The sequence below is a fragment of the Thermobia domestica genome, chromosome 4 (assembly GCF_964235325.1).
Source record: "Thermobia domestica chromosome 4, izTheDome1.hap1.1, whole genome shotgun sequence".
In the NCBI taxonomy this organism is placed as follows: domain Eukaryota; kingdom Metazoa; phylum Arthropoda; class Insecta; order Zygentoma; family Lepismatidae; genus Thermobia; species Thermobia domestica.
In genome coordinates, this window is record NC_137457.1 from 311868177 (window position 1) to 311882575 (window position 14399).

The 14399-nt window shown below is 36.6% G+C and overlaps 1 protein-coding gene across 2 annotated transcripts in view; it reads left to right on the forward strand.

Annotated features, from left to right (window-relative positions):
* The window catches only part of LOC145684317 (ATP-binding cassette sub-family C member 5-like), a 247495-nt gene that overhangs the window by 130317 nt on the left and 102779 nt on the right, over positions 1–14399 (forward strand). For both annotated transcript variants that reach the window (XM_081756504.1, XM_081756503.1), the window contains exons 8-11: positions 4320–4496; positions 6665–6812; positions 9149–9291; positions 13986–14096. In XM_081756504.1, the coding sequence (XP_081612630.1) occupies positions 4320–4496; positions 6665–6812; positions 9149–9291; positions 13986–14096 (579 nt within the window). The remainder of the gene's footprint in view (positions 1–4319; positions 4497–6664; positions 6813–9148; positions 9292–13985; positions 14097–14399) is intronic.

Sequence of the window (14399 nt, forward strand, 5' to 3'; positions counted from 1 at the left end):
TTTAATATTGCTGTTACAGCACTTAATTTCTTCTGCTCTCCTTCATTATATATTTTGTTTGATAATTTACCTTTCTCTCTATGCCCACATTTTGAAAGTTTCCAATTAGATTTCATTATTTGTTCCTGCAGGCCCGGATTTCCCAATAGGCCTACTAAGCCCGGGTCTAGGAACTAAACGTTCTGAGATGCGCACTGACAAAAATTGTATAAGAAACCGCCAGAGTGATCATAGTTTAGCTTTATATCCTTACTGTCGAAGGATAGGAGAATGTACTAACAACTTTTGATCAAGATATCTTGCAAATCAGATGCGTAACATTGCATTTTCTTAGGTGATCACGTGTGAAAGTGAACATGATTTAAAGCACAAATTGAAAGCATGTAGAAAACCGTCGCCATTCTACATTTCAGACGCGAAAATTAAATGAATACGTTAGTTGGAAATTGATTCTATTTTGAATTGGAACTCCAAAAAGTTCACCACGTAATACAATCACAAACACTAGAGGTGAACACGTTTAAAGTTTATGCGATTGCTTTTCACGGCGAATAGCCGCAGTCTTAGCGTTCTCTTTTGTATTAAATGCATGTGCGGTTAATTGTGACTAGGTGCTGCGTTAAAGCCTGACGGACCCGCTCAGTTCGGCGCCACCGTTTCAGCTCGGCGCTTATGTTAATCAGTATTCAAACCGCATTCTATATGGTTATTACTTTTAAGAAACATTAAGAAAACACCAATAGCTCAATACCCGCGAACTTGTACCTTTTCATACACACGCACAAATATATTCATTTTCACAAAATTTATATTTGGATTGAAATATTTTTGGTAAAAAAGAACAAAGCAACTTTATGGAGCCTGCGGTGCTACTTTCCTGGGTATTTATCATCTCCCGAACCTGGAAACGGAACGAAACCTTTCTGGTGGAAATTCACGCAATGCTGCTCTTTCAGCGCTAAACAAACTTATTGCTACGTGCTTTGAATACACCAAATCGGCCCATTGGAATGTGTCCAGGCTTGTCAATGAGATATGTCAAACCATCTCGGGGTCGATCGCAACAAGCCTGGACACCTTCAGGAATGTGTCCAGGCTTGTCGTTGGGCAACCTTGTCGTCAGCGACCCAAAATTAGATGTGTCCAGGTTTGTCGGGGTCGACCACGACAAGCTTGGACACCCCAGGAATGTGTCCAGGCTTGTCGTCGACCAAACTTGTCGTCAGCGACCCAAAATTAGATGTGTCCAGGCTTGTCGGGATCGACCACGACAAGCTTGGACACCTCAGGAATTCGTTCGAGTCTGGCACAAGAGGATAAATTGAGAAGTGTCCAAGCTTGTCGTTGTCCAAGCTTGTCGTCGTCCAACCTTGTCGGAAGCGACCAAAATTAAGTGTCCAGGCTTGTCGTCGTCCAACCTTGTCTGCGTCCCATCCATTTAGTGACCAATTTTGATATCCTGGTTGATAAGAATTATAAGCCACGAAGAAAATACCTGTTTTCCAACCAACCAGTGACAACTAGTTCTTTTGAACGAAAGGTCTCGAAAGAATAAATCACTGAACTAGTTCTGGTATTTTTTATTTCCTCATACCATGTTGGGAATTGTTATACCTAATACAGAGAAAAATGAACAAAAACTTAACTCCCCTCTACATGGAGCAATTACTCATTACTATCGATAATAATAATTAAAATATTATTATTACTATAGTACTTTTAATGCTTAATACCATTTTATGAAATGCGGTGCAAAGTTTTGCGATTACTCATGTTTAGCACGACGTTAGTTTATTTCCATTAACAGTTTAAAATAATCTGTTCAGTGATTCCTGCTTCCCAAAAATTTCGTTCAAAGAATCAATCTCCATTTGATAATTAACTGGACTAGTTTATACTTATTTACTTAGTCAATCAGAGTTGATAATTAAACGGACGATAATTGAAATGGTCACAAACTGGAATATATTCCTTTAATGCACTTGTTCGTTGTATTGTTATTTTTATTCTAAGTACTGCTATGTTTGCGAAAATGTAGTAATTTTTATTGGAAATTAATTTTCATAATGCCATTACTATTCATTTTTGATTTGATACTATTTATTTATTGACAATCTGGAAAGCAGTGTTTCTTTCAGAAAATATGTTCCGGGGGGGCACATTTAGTATTCATAGGGGCACATACTATTTTTATACAGTACTATTATATTTGTTATAATATTACAGATATTATTTTGGTTTCCTCCTGTGGGACACTGTCAGAGTAGCGAGGGGAGAGCCCCCAGAAACGTTTCTGGAAGAAACACTGCTAGGAAGTGCAGCGGAGGAAGGCCAATCAATAGTTAACATAAATATTTATGATGTAATCAAGTTGTATTTAGATTTTTAGGGATAAGTTTGTTGTCTAAAAATCAAGATCCTTCATTAGACAAATTATTATTATTATTTTTTTTTTTTTAACGTGGGCTAAATATATCCAATCACGCACTTAACTAGGTGGTGACTAGATGGGGCTGAGATCACCTGTGACCACTTTTAATTCCTCTGAAACTTTCAGTAATTAGTTAAGATAGTATTTTTTTTAAGTCAAGAAATTCTTATAGCTTAAGAAGTATTTTGGGCATCCTATCTCACTTTTGATCCCTTGATCCCTGGCCCGGGGTCAATGACCTAAGAGTACCTAGGACTACTCAGTATATATTTTGGAGGGGGTCCATTGGCCACGAACCAGGGACAATGGGTCCTGGACCAGGGACCAAAAGTAAGACAGGATGCCCCAAATACTACTGCTTATTTCGTTCCAAGCAAAAATAATCCAAATTGGTTGTGATATAGAATACAATTTAAATTTTTAATGCATCATTGTTTCTTTGAGGAAGGGCCACGTTTTTCTAAAAACATATTTTCTTCTTTATATTCTAAGTAATAATAACATCCGGACACCTACCTGAATTTGGACGTTAAATTAGGAGATGCACTGGCAGTTAATACAATGTGGGGCCACCTTAGGCCTTGATGGCAGCCTCCACTCTCGCAGGCATATTGGCAATGAAGGGCGAAAGGTATTTTGGGGAATGATAATTTCACGGAGTGTCGACACAAGAAGAGTGCTGAATGTGGGTAGGCATGGTGTGGTACAAAGTCCGCATTCCAAAACATCGCAGAAATGTTCAATGGGCAGCGCAGTCCAGACCATAAGTGGGACGTTGTTGGCTTAAAACCTCTCCCATACGGTCCAGCTGATGACGTCATGATTGTTGAGTACCCAAATGTATACCCTATGCGAAAGGTGTTGAAACCAATTATTAGTTTATGTCATAGCGTTTTGTACATTTTTTACATTCTTCATTGCATTTAATATTATTTACTAAAATTCCTAGACGCATCAAGCACGTGTGAGTCATGGTGGGACTGCATCTGACCATCTGCCGGTTCCGACAGCTACCATCTCCCAGACAGATATAGCCTACAGCATCAATCTGACTACACCGCTGGTGGTGGTCACATGTTTTATTAAGACAAGCAGTGGCTTATTTAGGATTTTCTTTCGGGGGGCTATGCACAACACGGGGAAGCAGGGGTGACAATTGCCCACCTGAGTTTAATAATTACATATATTTTAATTTATGCATAAATTGATTTTTTAATGGCAAGAATTAGAGACTGGTTAATCTTACGTGATACCAAATTTAGCAGTGAATATAAGCTTTTATTCTATTCATAGAAGAAAAATGAAGCTTACTCTTGGCTTACCTGATTTCTCGAGTTATTTATTCCTTCTTGATTTTCTTTAATTCAAACATATACCTTTCTTTATAGCTAAGAGATGTAAATATTCCTTAACTATAATAGCTAAAGTCCTGTTATGTTGATATCCGTACAAGTTAGTGTGGAACACCAGTTACGCTTATCAGCTCCTCTTAGTTTTGATGTTACTGACGACGGTCGACTTGAATCAACTAACAACGGGGAAACGAGAGAAAGTAACAACTAAGAAAAAGAAACATTGGAGTTGAATGGACGAAAGAAAACTAGAACGCTGTGCTTACATGGAATGAAATTAAACAAATACACTATTACTTGTGAACAAAGAGTATAAAAAAAGTGGAAAGTCAATGAAATTGTAAGAAGGATTATTGTTGTACGTGGAATGCGAAAACCTAACAAATTTATTTAGGGAGACTCGAGCCCGATAGCCCTCCTAAATACACCACTGAGAAAAAAACCTCAATTGTTTATATTTTAGAAGTATGCACTTCATACACGCACTTGAAAAAGAATATTTCCATTGATAACTCTTTTTTTTCTTTCTTTTTCAGTTAATGGATTTATTTGAAAGTGATGGCCAAAAGATTTTTGATGGTGTGGTCTATGGGCCTTTTATTATAGCTGGACCTATCGTTTCCTTATGTGGCTTTGTTTTCATTTGGGTCACGTTAGAAGATGGCTTAAAGTTATTTGGCATTTTGCTTATTATCGTATTTTACCCGATACAGGTAAGAATAACTACTTCTATTCACTAATTGAATATCATTGATGCAGTGTAACCTTTAGTTTAATGTGTTATGGTTACAGTCAACGGCGCCCATGTTGTGGTTTCCAAGAGGGGGCAAGTATAAGCGACATTTCAAATGTAGTCTCCAATTTTACGGTAACTATTCTAAAAAAAAAAACCTATTGGGTTTTCGTTCTTCCGAAGAACAATTTCCTCTAAAGGGGGGCAAGCGCCCCACCTTGTCCCCCCGATGGACGCCCTTGGTTACAGTTCTGCATGTTAAGGGAGACGAGTGACAAATACAGGGCGGATCCAGGACCGACTTCTGGGTGGGGGCGGTGGGTTGTCATACTGCTACTATTAAGGGCTCCAAACTTTGGGATGGGTTTTATTTACATATATAAAATAAGAAAGTTTTCTCTTCTGGGGGGGGCGATCGCCCCCCCTGGATCCGCCCCTGCTACAGGATTTGTGAAATAAAGGTAGCGGAGTGAAACAGGAGAACCTACAGAGATTAACTATCACTACGAGCTTACTCCGGATGTGAGATTGCATACGAACATTTCATACAAAACAAACAAACAAAACAGCAGTTTGAGAAATAGGTATCTAAAATTTTGGGGGATATACACGGTTAGCATAAATGATTCATTCGTTTCCAAAGGCCATATTTTCAAAAGTATTACATGTACACAAGTAAAAGATATATAAAAAGAACCACAAATTTACCAAGGTGATGCATCTTCTACGAATGTTCAATACGTGTCCAGACGATACTCGAGTTCATTCTGGGGCGCGGTGGCTCAGTGGTAGAGCGTTCACCTCTACCTCGTCGGCTTGGGGTCCCTCGTTCGATCCCAGCTCGCGCCGTGTGTACTTTGTGGTGGACAAACACAGTGCTCGTGGGTTTTCTCGGGGTTCTCCCGTTTCCTCCCACTTCCTTCCTTCCACCATTTCATTCATTTCTCATCATCACCGTCTCCTTTAGCCTAACCGTCATAATTGTGGGACGTAAAACTTAAAGATTTCATTTCATTTCGAGCTCATTCTATACATTTTGTAGCATAGTCCTGTCACTTGTCTGCACTGCAGCACTGATGCGTTCTTTGAGCTCGAATAAGGATTGTGGTAGTGTAGGTACGTAAACAAGGTCCTTAACTACATAAAGAACAAGATCGTATAAAGGAACTTACATACATCCACTATGGCTTCCTCTCATATTATATAAAAGAACTCTCCAGAAGTACAAGTTTCTACATGTTTGGCAATAAATAAATAAATAAATAACAAAATAAATAAAATAAAATAAAAAAATAAAGTTTCAGTTCTGGCCTTCAGAATCATTGAAATAAAACTAATAGGTTCTATGCTTTGTTATATCTTAAATGAATATCTACTCGGTGACCGTTTTGGTAGCTTAATGTAATGACTAGAAGTGATAAAACAGTCTTTGAATTGCTCAAAAATCCAACTTATTCACCTGATATGATCCTCTACTAACTACAGATTCTTCCCAAAACTTAAAGAACATCTGCACGGTAAACTAGTTTGATCAGATGATGACGTCATAGAGACAAGTGTTTGAATCTTCAAGGAAACTATGTTGAGAAATAAAATAAAGAGTTTTTGATACTGTAATGGCTTGTGAGTAGAAATCATGATCAACCCTTGGAATTTTGTATTTTTCTACATTCATAATACATCTCAGGGGCGGATCTAGGGGGGGCGATCGCCCCACCAGAGGAGGAGACCTTCTTATTTTATATATATAAATAAAATCCATCCCAAAGTTTGGAGCCCTTAAAAGTAGCAGTATGACAACCCACCGCCTCCCCAGAAGTCGTTCCTGGATCCGCCCCTGATACATCTAGACAGAACTTAGTATAATTATACATGATTTTATTCAGAAGAGCAACTTTGATATTACTAGTGTGGGCACAAACGAACGGTGGGCCGTATATTGCCTAAGGTTACCGGTATTTAAAGTTCTAATACTTTTTTTTTTTAAATTTAAATATCTATTAATTTCGTGTAGTTACATCTCCTGAAATATCTTTTATTCATATTGAAAATACATTTTTTACATATATATTTTATTCATATTGAAAATACATTTTTTACATATATATTTTGAAAACCTTTTTTATTTTTTATTTTATTTTATTCCAGTATTTGTTATCTAGATTAGTGGTATATCTAAGAAACAAGATTGCTGTTGTGTCAGAGAATCGAATGGATATCATAAACGAAATGCTTAAACATCTGTACCACATCAAACTTCAATCATGGGAACTTCCGTTTCTGAAAGAAATCAAGCGTAAGTAACGAGACAATTTATTATTTAACCCTTTAACTGGCACAGTTTTCTGTAAATTTGTACTCTCAGGTGGCAGACGTACTACTACGTCATAGTCACAAGAACCGTAAAACTATGAAACAATGATGTATGTTTCACGAAACAACAACAACACACAACAATAAACAAAAGAACGTTACAAAGATGTCCCCGCCTCACCAAGACGTTTGCTACTGTTTTGAAATGCAGTTTCTGTTGCTCTTCTTAGAGCACCAGCAATATTCCTTTTTCGAGCAACAATGTGCCATATATTATTCCAAAAGCCAGTGTCATTTGCGCATTATGGGCATTCAGAGCCATCTATTGATTTGTAAGAAGAAAAGGAATCAAGAGAAACCTTCGCCATTGCCACTGAACATTGGTAACTTTTTAGTCAAGACGTAGTACTACGTCATAGCCGTTCCCACTGCACATATGCCATGACGCAGTACTACGTCATAACCAGTTAAAAGATTAAGTAAATCACATATAAAATCAACAAAATAATTAGTAACAACATTAATGTAATGAAATTCTTATTTTGTCATGTAAAACAATAGGTAAGTTATAATTAAGATAGTTCTTTCTAATCCCCAACATCTTAAATACTGTAATATATGATAGAGGCTGTATACAGGTTGTTTCTTTTCCCTCATTTTTTATTATAAAAAGTTCTATACAAGTTCTTTGGGACTCGTACACTGTGCTACAAATAAGTAGGAATTTCTAAATAATAGTCCTTTCTCTATGAAGTTGGATCTCCTGCTCGTAGCAACACGGAGGTGTTTGAGGTTGACGGTGAGGAACCTCGTACCCGTAGCAGCACGGAGGTATTTGAGGTTGAAGGTGAGGAAACTCTTATCCGTAGCAACACGGAGGTATTTGAGGTTGACGGTGAGGAACCTCTTGCCCGTAGCAACGAGGAGGTGGGATGGTGTCTCCTGCCCAGTGCAGTGCGGAGACGAAACGAACCTCCTGCCCGTAGCAGCAAGGAGGTTAGCATTATCTCCTGTCCAATGTAGTGTGGAGATAGGATAGAAATCTCTTGCCCAGAGCAGCGTAGGTAAGGTTAGGGAATCTCTCTTGCCCAGTGCAGCGCGGAGACGAAAGAACCCTCCTGCTCGTTAGCAACACGGAGGTATCTTCTGTCCAGTGTTATTCTCAAGAAACATCAACGAAATGAACTTATGCTCTTGGATATTCACTCATATAAGCCGAGGTAGAGAATTGGTTGATCGATTGCCATTAGAGTTTAGGCAGCTTCTATTTCAAAGCGGATGGATTCTTTAGTCAAGTAAAATGTAAGAATCTCTATCAATATCTACAAGCACAGGCCCAAAACCCTTGGCTCAAGAGCTTTATGAAAGAAAACTGCAGCGAGTACGAACTTTGGTAATGGTGTTTCATGCCTACAAAGACCTTACTACTGTGTTTAATGAGCTGACTGTCTGTACCAAGTATTTATTGCCGTTTATTATAGAAAAGCACTCGTTTAAAATCACACATAACGTTTTTTACTTCAGTCCAAATCGTAACTAAATAACTCTATGTCCTATGAAACCCGGAGGATCAGTGCTGTGCTCACAAAAGCCCTCCACTGACTTCTATCCTTAGCCAACTGGATTCAGTTTCTACTTTGTATTCCTATTTCTATGAGGTCCATCTTAATATTGTCCTCCCATCTGTATCTAGGTCTTCCCAGTTGTCGTTTTCCGATTGGATTTCTAGCCCACACTGTATGCTAACAAAAAATTGATAACTTCGCTTACTTATGCAAGCTCTACTAATACTTTTGTTTAGATATTAACTTACAGTATACTGGACCTGATATCTCTCTAAGAAGTTACTTGGATCTGGCACCAATCGCGTGCTTTACTCTAGTCAGTGGCTTGCACCCTGCGTGTTACATTTGTTACATTACAATATTCTTTATTTGCTTGCAGTAGAAAGTAATTCATTTTGTTTATTGTTGTTCCCCTTACTGCTGTGATTTTCGCCTAATTGTTGCTGTTTCTTAATATTTTACGCAAGGATGTTATAAAATAGAGGACCTACCCATATATGTATCTTCATACTATTAACTCAATGAAGCCGGAAAACAGCTGAGCATCGGCACAACAACCGAGTCTGATCTACTACTCTCGTTTCCGCCATAAATGTTGACTCAAAACATTGCGATCTTACTGGGCGGAGCACGCAGAATGGGGATGTCGAAACTCTGACGTATGGCTTCACGATTTTGTTGTATAGGCAGATCCTGTATTTTATAACATCGTTGATTTTATGACAGGTATTTATCTTCTTTTTAAATTTTATAGGAGTGAGAAAGAAGCAAAGTAGATTGTTGGAGAAGGCCTATTTTTGTCAGAGTTTTAGTGTAACCATGGCTCTTACGCTCCCAGTTGTAGCCGTTTTAATAACATTTTTACCCCATTCAGAAGGGAAGCTGCACGCAATTCAGGTTAGTATTGCAAAAAAAACTACAAGAAATATAGTTCATTTAATGATAATAATAATAATAATAATAATAATAATAATAATAATAATAATAATAATAATAATAAAACTTTATTAATGTACTATCAAGGGAAGGTCCCACAAGTTGTTGGTCAAATCTGATTGCCACATAGCACATCTGATAGAGCTTCATGAGAAATTAAAATGAGCAAAATTTAAGGTTCTATGGACCAGGAGGAGGATAGAACCTACAGTGCTTCAACATTTGAATATGCAAAAAATATATATATCATGGAAATGTATACATTTTAAGTAAATATCTTGGAAACCGTTAAAGTAATTAAAACAAAAGGTGCGCAATATAATGAGAACAAAATATATCGAAAACCATAAACAGTGTTGCCATACATGAAGCAGTGTTGCAAACTCAGGGTAAAAGTATTTTATTTGAAATAACACCATATACAAATATGCACAGATTTAAAATTTACTATCATCACTAAACATAACAGTGAAGTGTAGTGGTACTGTGTTGCACACAATTGGATCTACGTGTGCTGAAAATATACAATGGAGAAGTCTGATATGTGACAACAAAGGGTAATAAAGGAATCATTACCTGGGGCTCATATTATGAAATTGATTCAAATGCAGAATAACACGGATAGTATAACATAACAAAATGTCAACAGTGTCAGAAAAGATTGATGCATTTGAAAAACGAAATTGAGTGTTGCCATTTTCACTTCCTGTGTCAGTGCCGAAGCTATATAGGACGGAACCTACGCGTAAAGTGCGATCCGACGAAAGTGGGGCACTATGAAAGACGAAATATGACAAATGAAGTGCAAGGTGAAAAGTACAGCAAAAATCTCCATGTCCGAGGCGGGATTGGAACCCGCAACCCCTAATAAGTCGGTGGTTTAGTCTTCTAGGCCACACAGCTATCCGGACCGATTAAGAATGAAATGAGGTAGTAATAAAATAATTATATTTATGTTGTGAATATGGTAATATAACAGTGTACAGTAACATAATCATATGATGTATAGGAGAGATAGTAAACGAATATATCACTTAACACGAAAGACATAAACTAAGAAAGTACTCTACCAAATCTGGATAATATAATCTGGAAAAGCAGTTTACAGAATTAGAAAACACAGGTTTGTTTTCCCGCGTGTAACATTTTATTTTCGCGAGATATCTGTTTATTCATCAGGGCTACGGAAGAGTAATGCAGATCCCTCACTTTTTTCTCTAATGCATTTCTTTATTACCCTCTGTTGACACATATCAGACTTCTTCATGGGGTACATTTTCAGCACACGTTACTCCAATTGTGTGCAACACTGTACCACTACACTTCACTGTTATGTTTAGTGACAATAATGCATTTTAAATCTGTGCACATTTGTATATGGTGTTATTTTAAAGAAAATACTTTTATGCTGAGTTGCGAACACTGCTTCATCTAATGCAACACTGTTTGTGGCTTTCGATACGGCATTTTGTTTTCATCATATTGTGCACCTTTCGGTTTGATTGCTTTAACGGTTTTCAAGATTTTACTTTAAACATACATAATTCCATGATATAATTGTTTGGAAGCCCCGTAGTTCCTATCCTTCTGGTCCATACCATCTTAAATTTTGTTCATTTTCATTTCTTATGATGCTCTATCAGATGTGCTAGGTGGCTGTCAGATTTGAGCGACAACTTGTGGAACCTTCCCTTGTGAGAACAGCTAGAAGTAAAAATACAGCTTTTGGCCGTATAATTCAATGATAGTTATAAAACTAATAATAGAAAAAATCGTGTCAATTAAAAATGAAATCAGTGAATTAAAAAGTACTCAAACGTTAAAGTCTACGCCTATTGTTAAAAGTCATTGCTAAGTCAAAACAAATAAAATATACTTTTAAGATATACAGTGGTCAGTGGTGTATTTAGGGGGGTGGTTATCGGGTTCAAGCCTCCCTGAAATTATTTTGTTATACGCACAACTTAATTAAAATTTGTCATTGCACAAAAGGAATATATAAGTGCCTATTCACGTCTTATACATAGCCTCCCCGTAACAAAATCCTAATTACGCCACTGACAGTGGTTATAGTTTTTTACAAGTCTTGAGATTAAAGGATGTTTTCTGTTACTTGGTTGAAATACTCTTTTACTCCTTGTACCATATGTTGGAACTTTTAATTCCAAGCTTTATTAAAATATATCTTGCATAACAGTTACTGTCAAGTATCTTTTCCACAAAGTTCGCAACAGACATATAAAGTTTCTTATGTCCTCAAGTGGTTCAAGTTTAAAATATGTTCTCTAGTAGTTTGATGTCTTACAATAGCAATTCAATGCTTATTTAAAACAAAACATCCAAATTATACATTTTTGTAGGCCTTACCATTCATTTACAAATCTATGTGTTAAGCTGTACTGACGTCACTGAAAGTAACTAAACATTGGGAAAATACATTAGCACAATCAGGGGCGTCATTTCAGACTTCGCTTGAGGGAGGCAAGAGCACCACCGACATAAGACTTTCACGTTTTGTACTAGTATATTAGTAGACAATCTCTTAAAGTATATGTATTCCTCAAACTCTTGGGGGGGGGAATTGCCCCCTCCTGCGCCCCCCCTAAATGACGCCCCTGAGCACAATACGTACATTGTAGAGAAATAATGTATACATAATATAAAGGCACAATTTGTCTTGAATTACGTAGATAATATAAAAAGTAGAACACCTGTACAATTATTCATTTAGTACACTGACGTATTTGTTCATGGTAATTGTGAAATGGCGCTGATACTTAGAAGTTAAACAAACATAATGAGTCATTTAGTGATAAGTCAGTAAAACATTTCCTGCTTTAGATAACAATTATTTTTTACTAACTAATATCAGGAAAACTATTGGAGCTACGAAATATATTGGTATTACACAAAAACAAAGAGTACTTCATTACGAGCATTTAGGAAAAAAGAACAATTCTCTACGACGCTTCGTTGTAGAATTAAACTTGTTTAAGTAAAGTGTTGCGCGTTGGCACGGCAGCCATAGTGATGACGTCATTACGCGGATCCCCACCACTCACTAACCTTGAGAGAAACCTTTCTCAAGACTATGTGATGTCTTAGGACTAGCTCGGGAGAGTAATGCTCCCGGAAGTAGAAACGAGAAACACATTTCTGATTGGTTGGCGTTATCCACTTCTTGCCAGGTTGCATTCAAATAGCAGACAACAAACGCTTGCTGTTGTCGGCCTCAGTGGCCGAGTGGGCTAGCGCTATGAGCTAGTAATAAAATCCTCTTTTGGCGCGAGTTCAAACCTCGCCATAGGAAAGTTTTTTTTACATTTTTATAACACTTATTAAATTAAAATAATATGAATATAATACTTAAAAAAGTGATTTATTTATTTTTATGCAGATAAGTAGTTGTAGTACTTATGCCCTTGTACTCCATGATATAGGGTCATTTTGTTCCCCTTGTACTTCATGATATAAAATTAGTGACCAACTTAAAACAACTGGCTAGGGTAGCGCGCGGAAAAACGTACTTCCGGGAGTATTACTCTCCCGAGCGGGTCGTGATGTCTTAAGCACTTAAGGAAGTTTATGATAAACTTGAGATAAATAAAAGTGGTATACGCGTTTTGCTTTGCATAATATTAGATAGAGGTCAAGAATACAACACCATATGATACATAAAACCGAATTACTCATTTAATTTTTAAGATATAGTAATGAAATGGATATCGTTGGAAAGCTCAAATTTTGCTTTATCACGTTTGTTTTACATTGTTTTTTCATATCTATAATAGTTTCATAGTTATTTGCCAGTAAATATTTATAATAACGCGAATGAAACTAAATTTTGAGCAAATCATGCGCCATATTTAAAGATGGCGGCAATGTAAATAAACGGCAATGACATCAAATTTCAGACACGTTTATTACCTTCAATTTGATACACGAACGAAGTTTCTACCTTCATTGAGTGGAAAGTTATCCTCAATTAAAACTTGTGCTATGAATTCCGGTGGCAGCCATGTTGATGACGTCATTACTCTGACCCTCACCACTCACCAACATTAAGAAAAGTCTTTCTGAAGACTGTAGGTTATGGGTAATGTTAAGCACATAACGAAGTTTATGGTAAATAGGAGTAAATAAAATGTGTTCTAGCTCTTGGTCTAATAGGAATTAAGAAATGAAAGTCAAGGAATAACATTTCTGAGTGTACGCCTCACCTGGTAAACAGGGAGTGAATAGTCAAATTTATTTTTTTAAGTAATATTAACATTTTGTATGACAAAAAAATTGTTTTGAAAAACCAAGGAACATTTAAATAGACTGGAGGATGAAACTAGCAAAATCATTTAATTAAAATTCCACGCCATTAAAATAATAATAATAATAATAATAATAATAATAATAATAATAATAATAATAATAATAATAATAATAATAATAATAATAATAATAATAATAAAATAAGAAGAAACAGAAGTAGTTCCCCATATAAAGCAATGGGATTTAAAAAGCCAAGATGGCGTAACAAGTACTCAAACTCCATAAAGTTGCAATCTTTTGACATTTGTAACAATAGCAACTCTGGCCAATGTAAATTAAAATATTATTATGCACATATAATACTGTATTATATTCTTGATGTCTTTTTGTAGGTATTCCCTTTGCTGGCATTTTTCTTGAATCAGCTGAGAACATCTTTCATTGGATTTTATGAAGGAATAACAAGCACTTTAAACATGTTGCCAGCTTTAGACCGAATGAAGGTAAGTGGTATTGGAAAATCAATTACACATATTTTTTCTAATTATTATATGATTCATGAGTTTTATATTCTAACATTTCGTGACACATCCTATCGGACTACATGACACACCAGTTGGGAACATCTGGTCTAAAGAATAAAGATTCCTATATTTGGTGGCCGATCTGGGTGAGGGACCAGATTTGCACACCAGGAACATCTGGCTTTGGTTCACCGACTGTATTGGCATCAGCAGCACATAATTTTTGTGGGGACAGACTACCGAGGGGACTGGGATGTGTGAAATATCCCTCAGTAAAGCGGT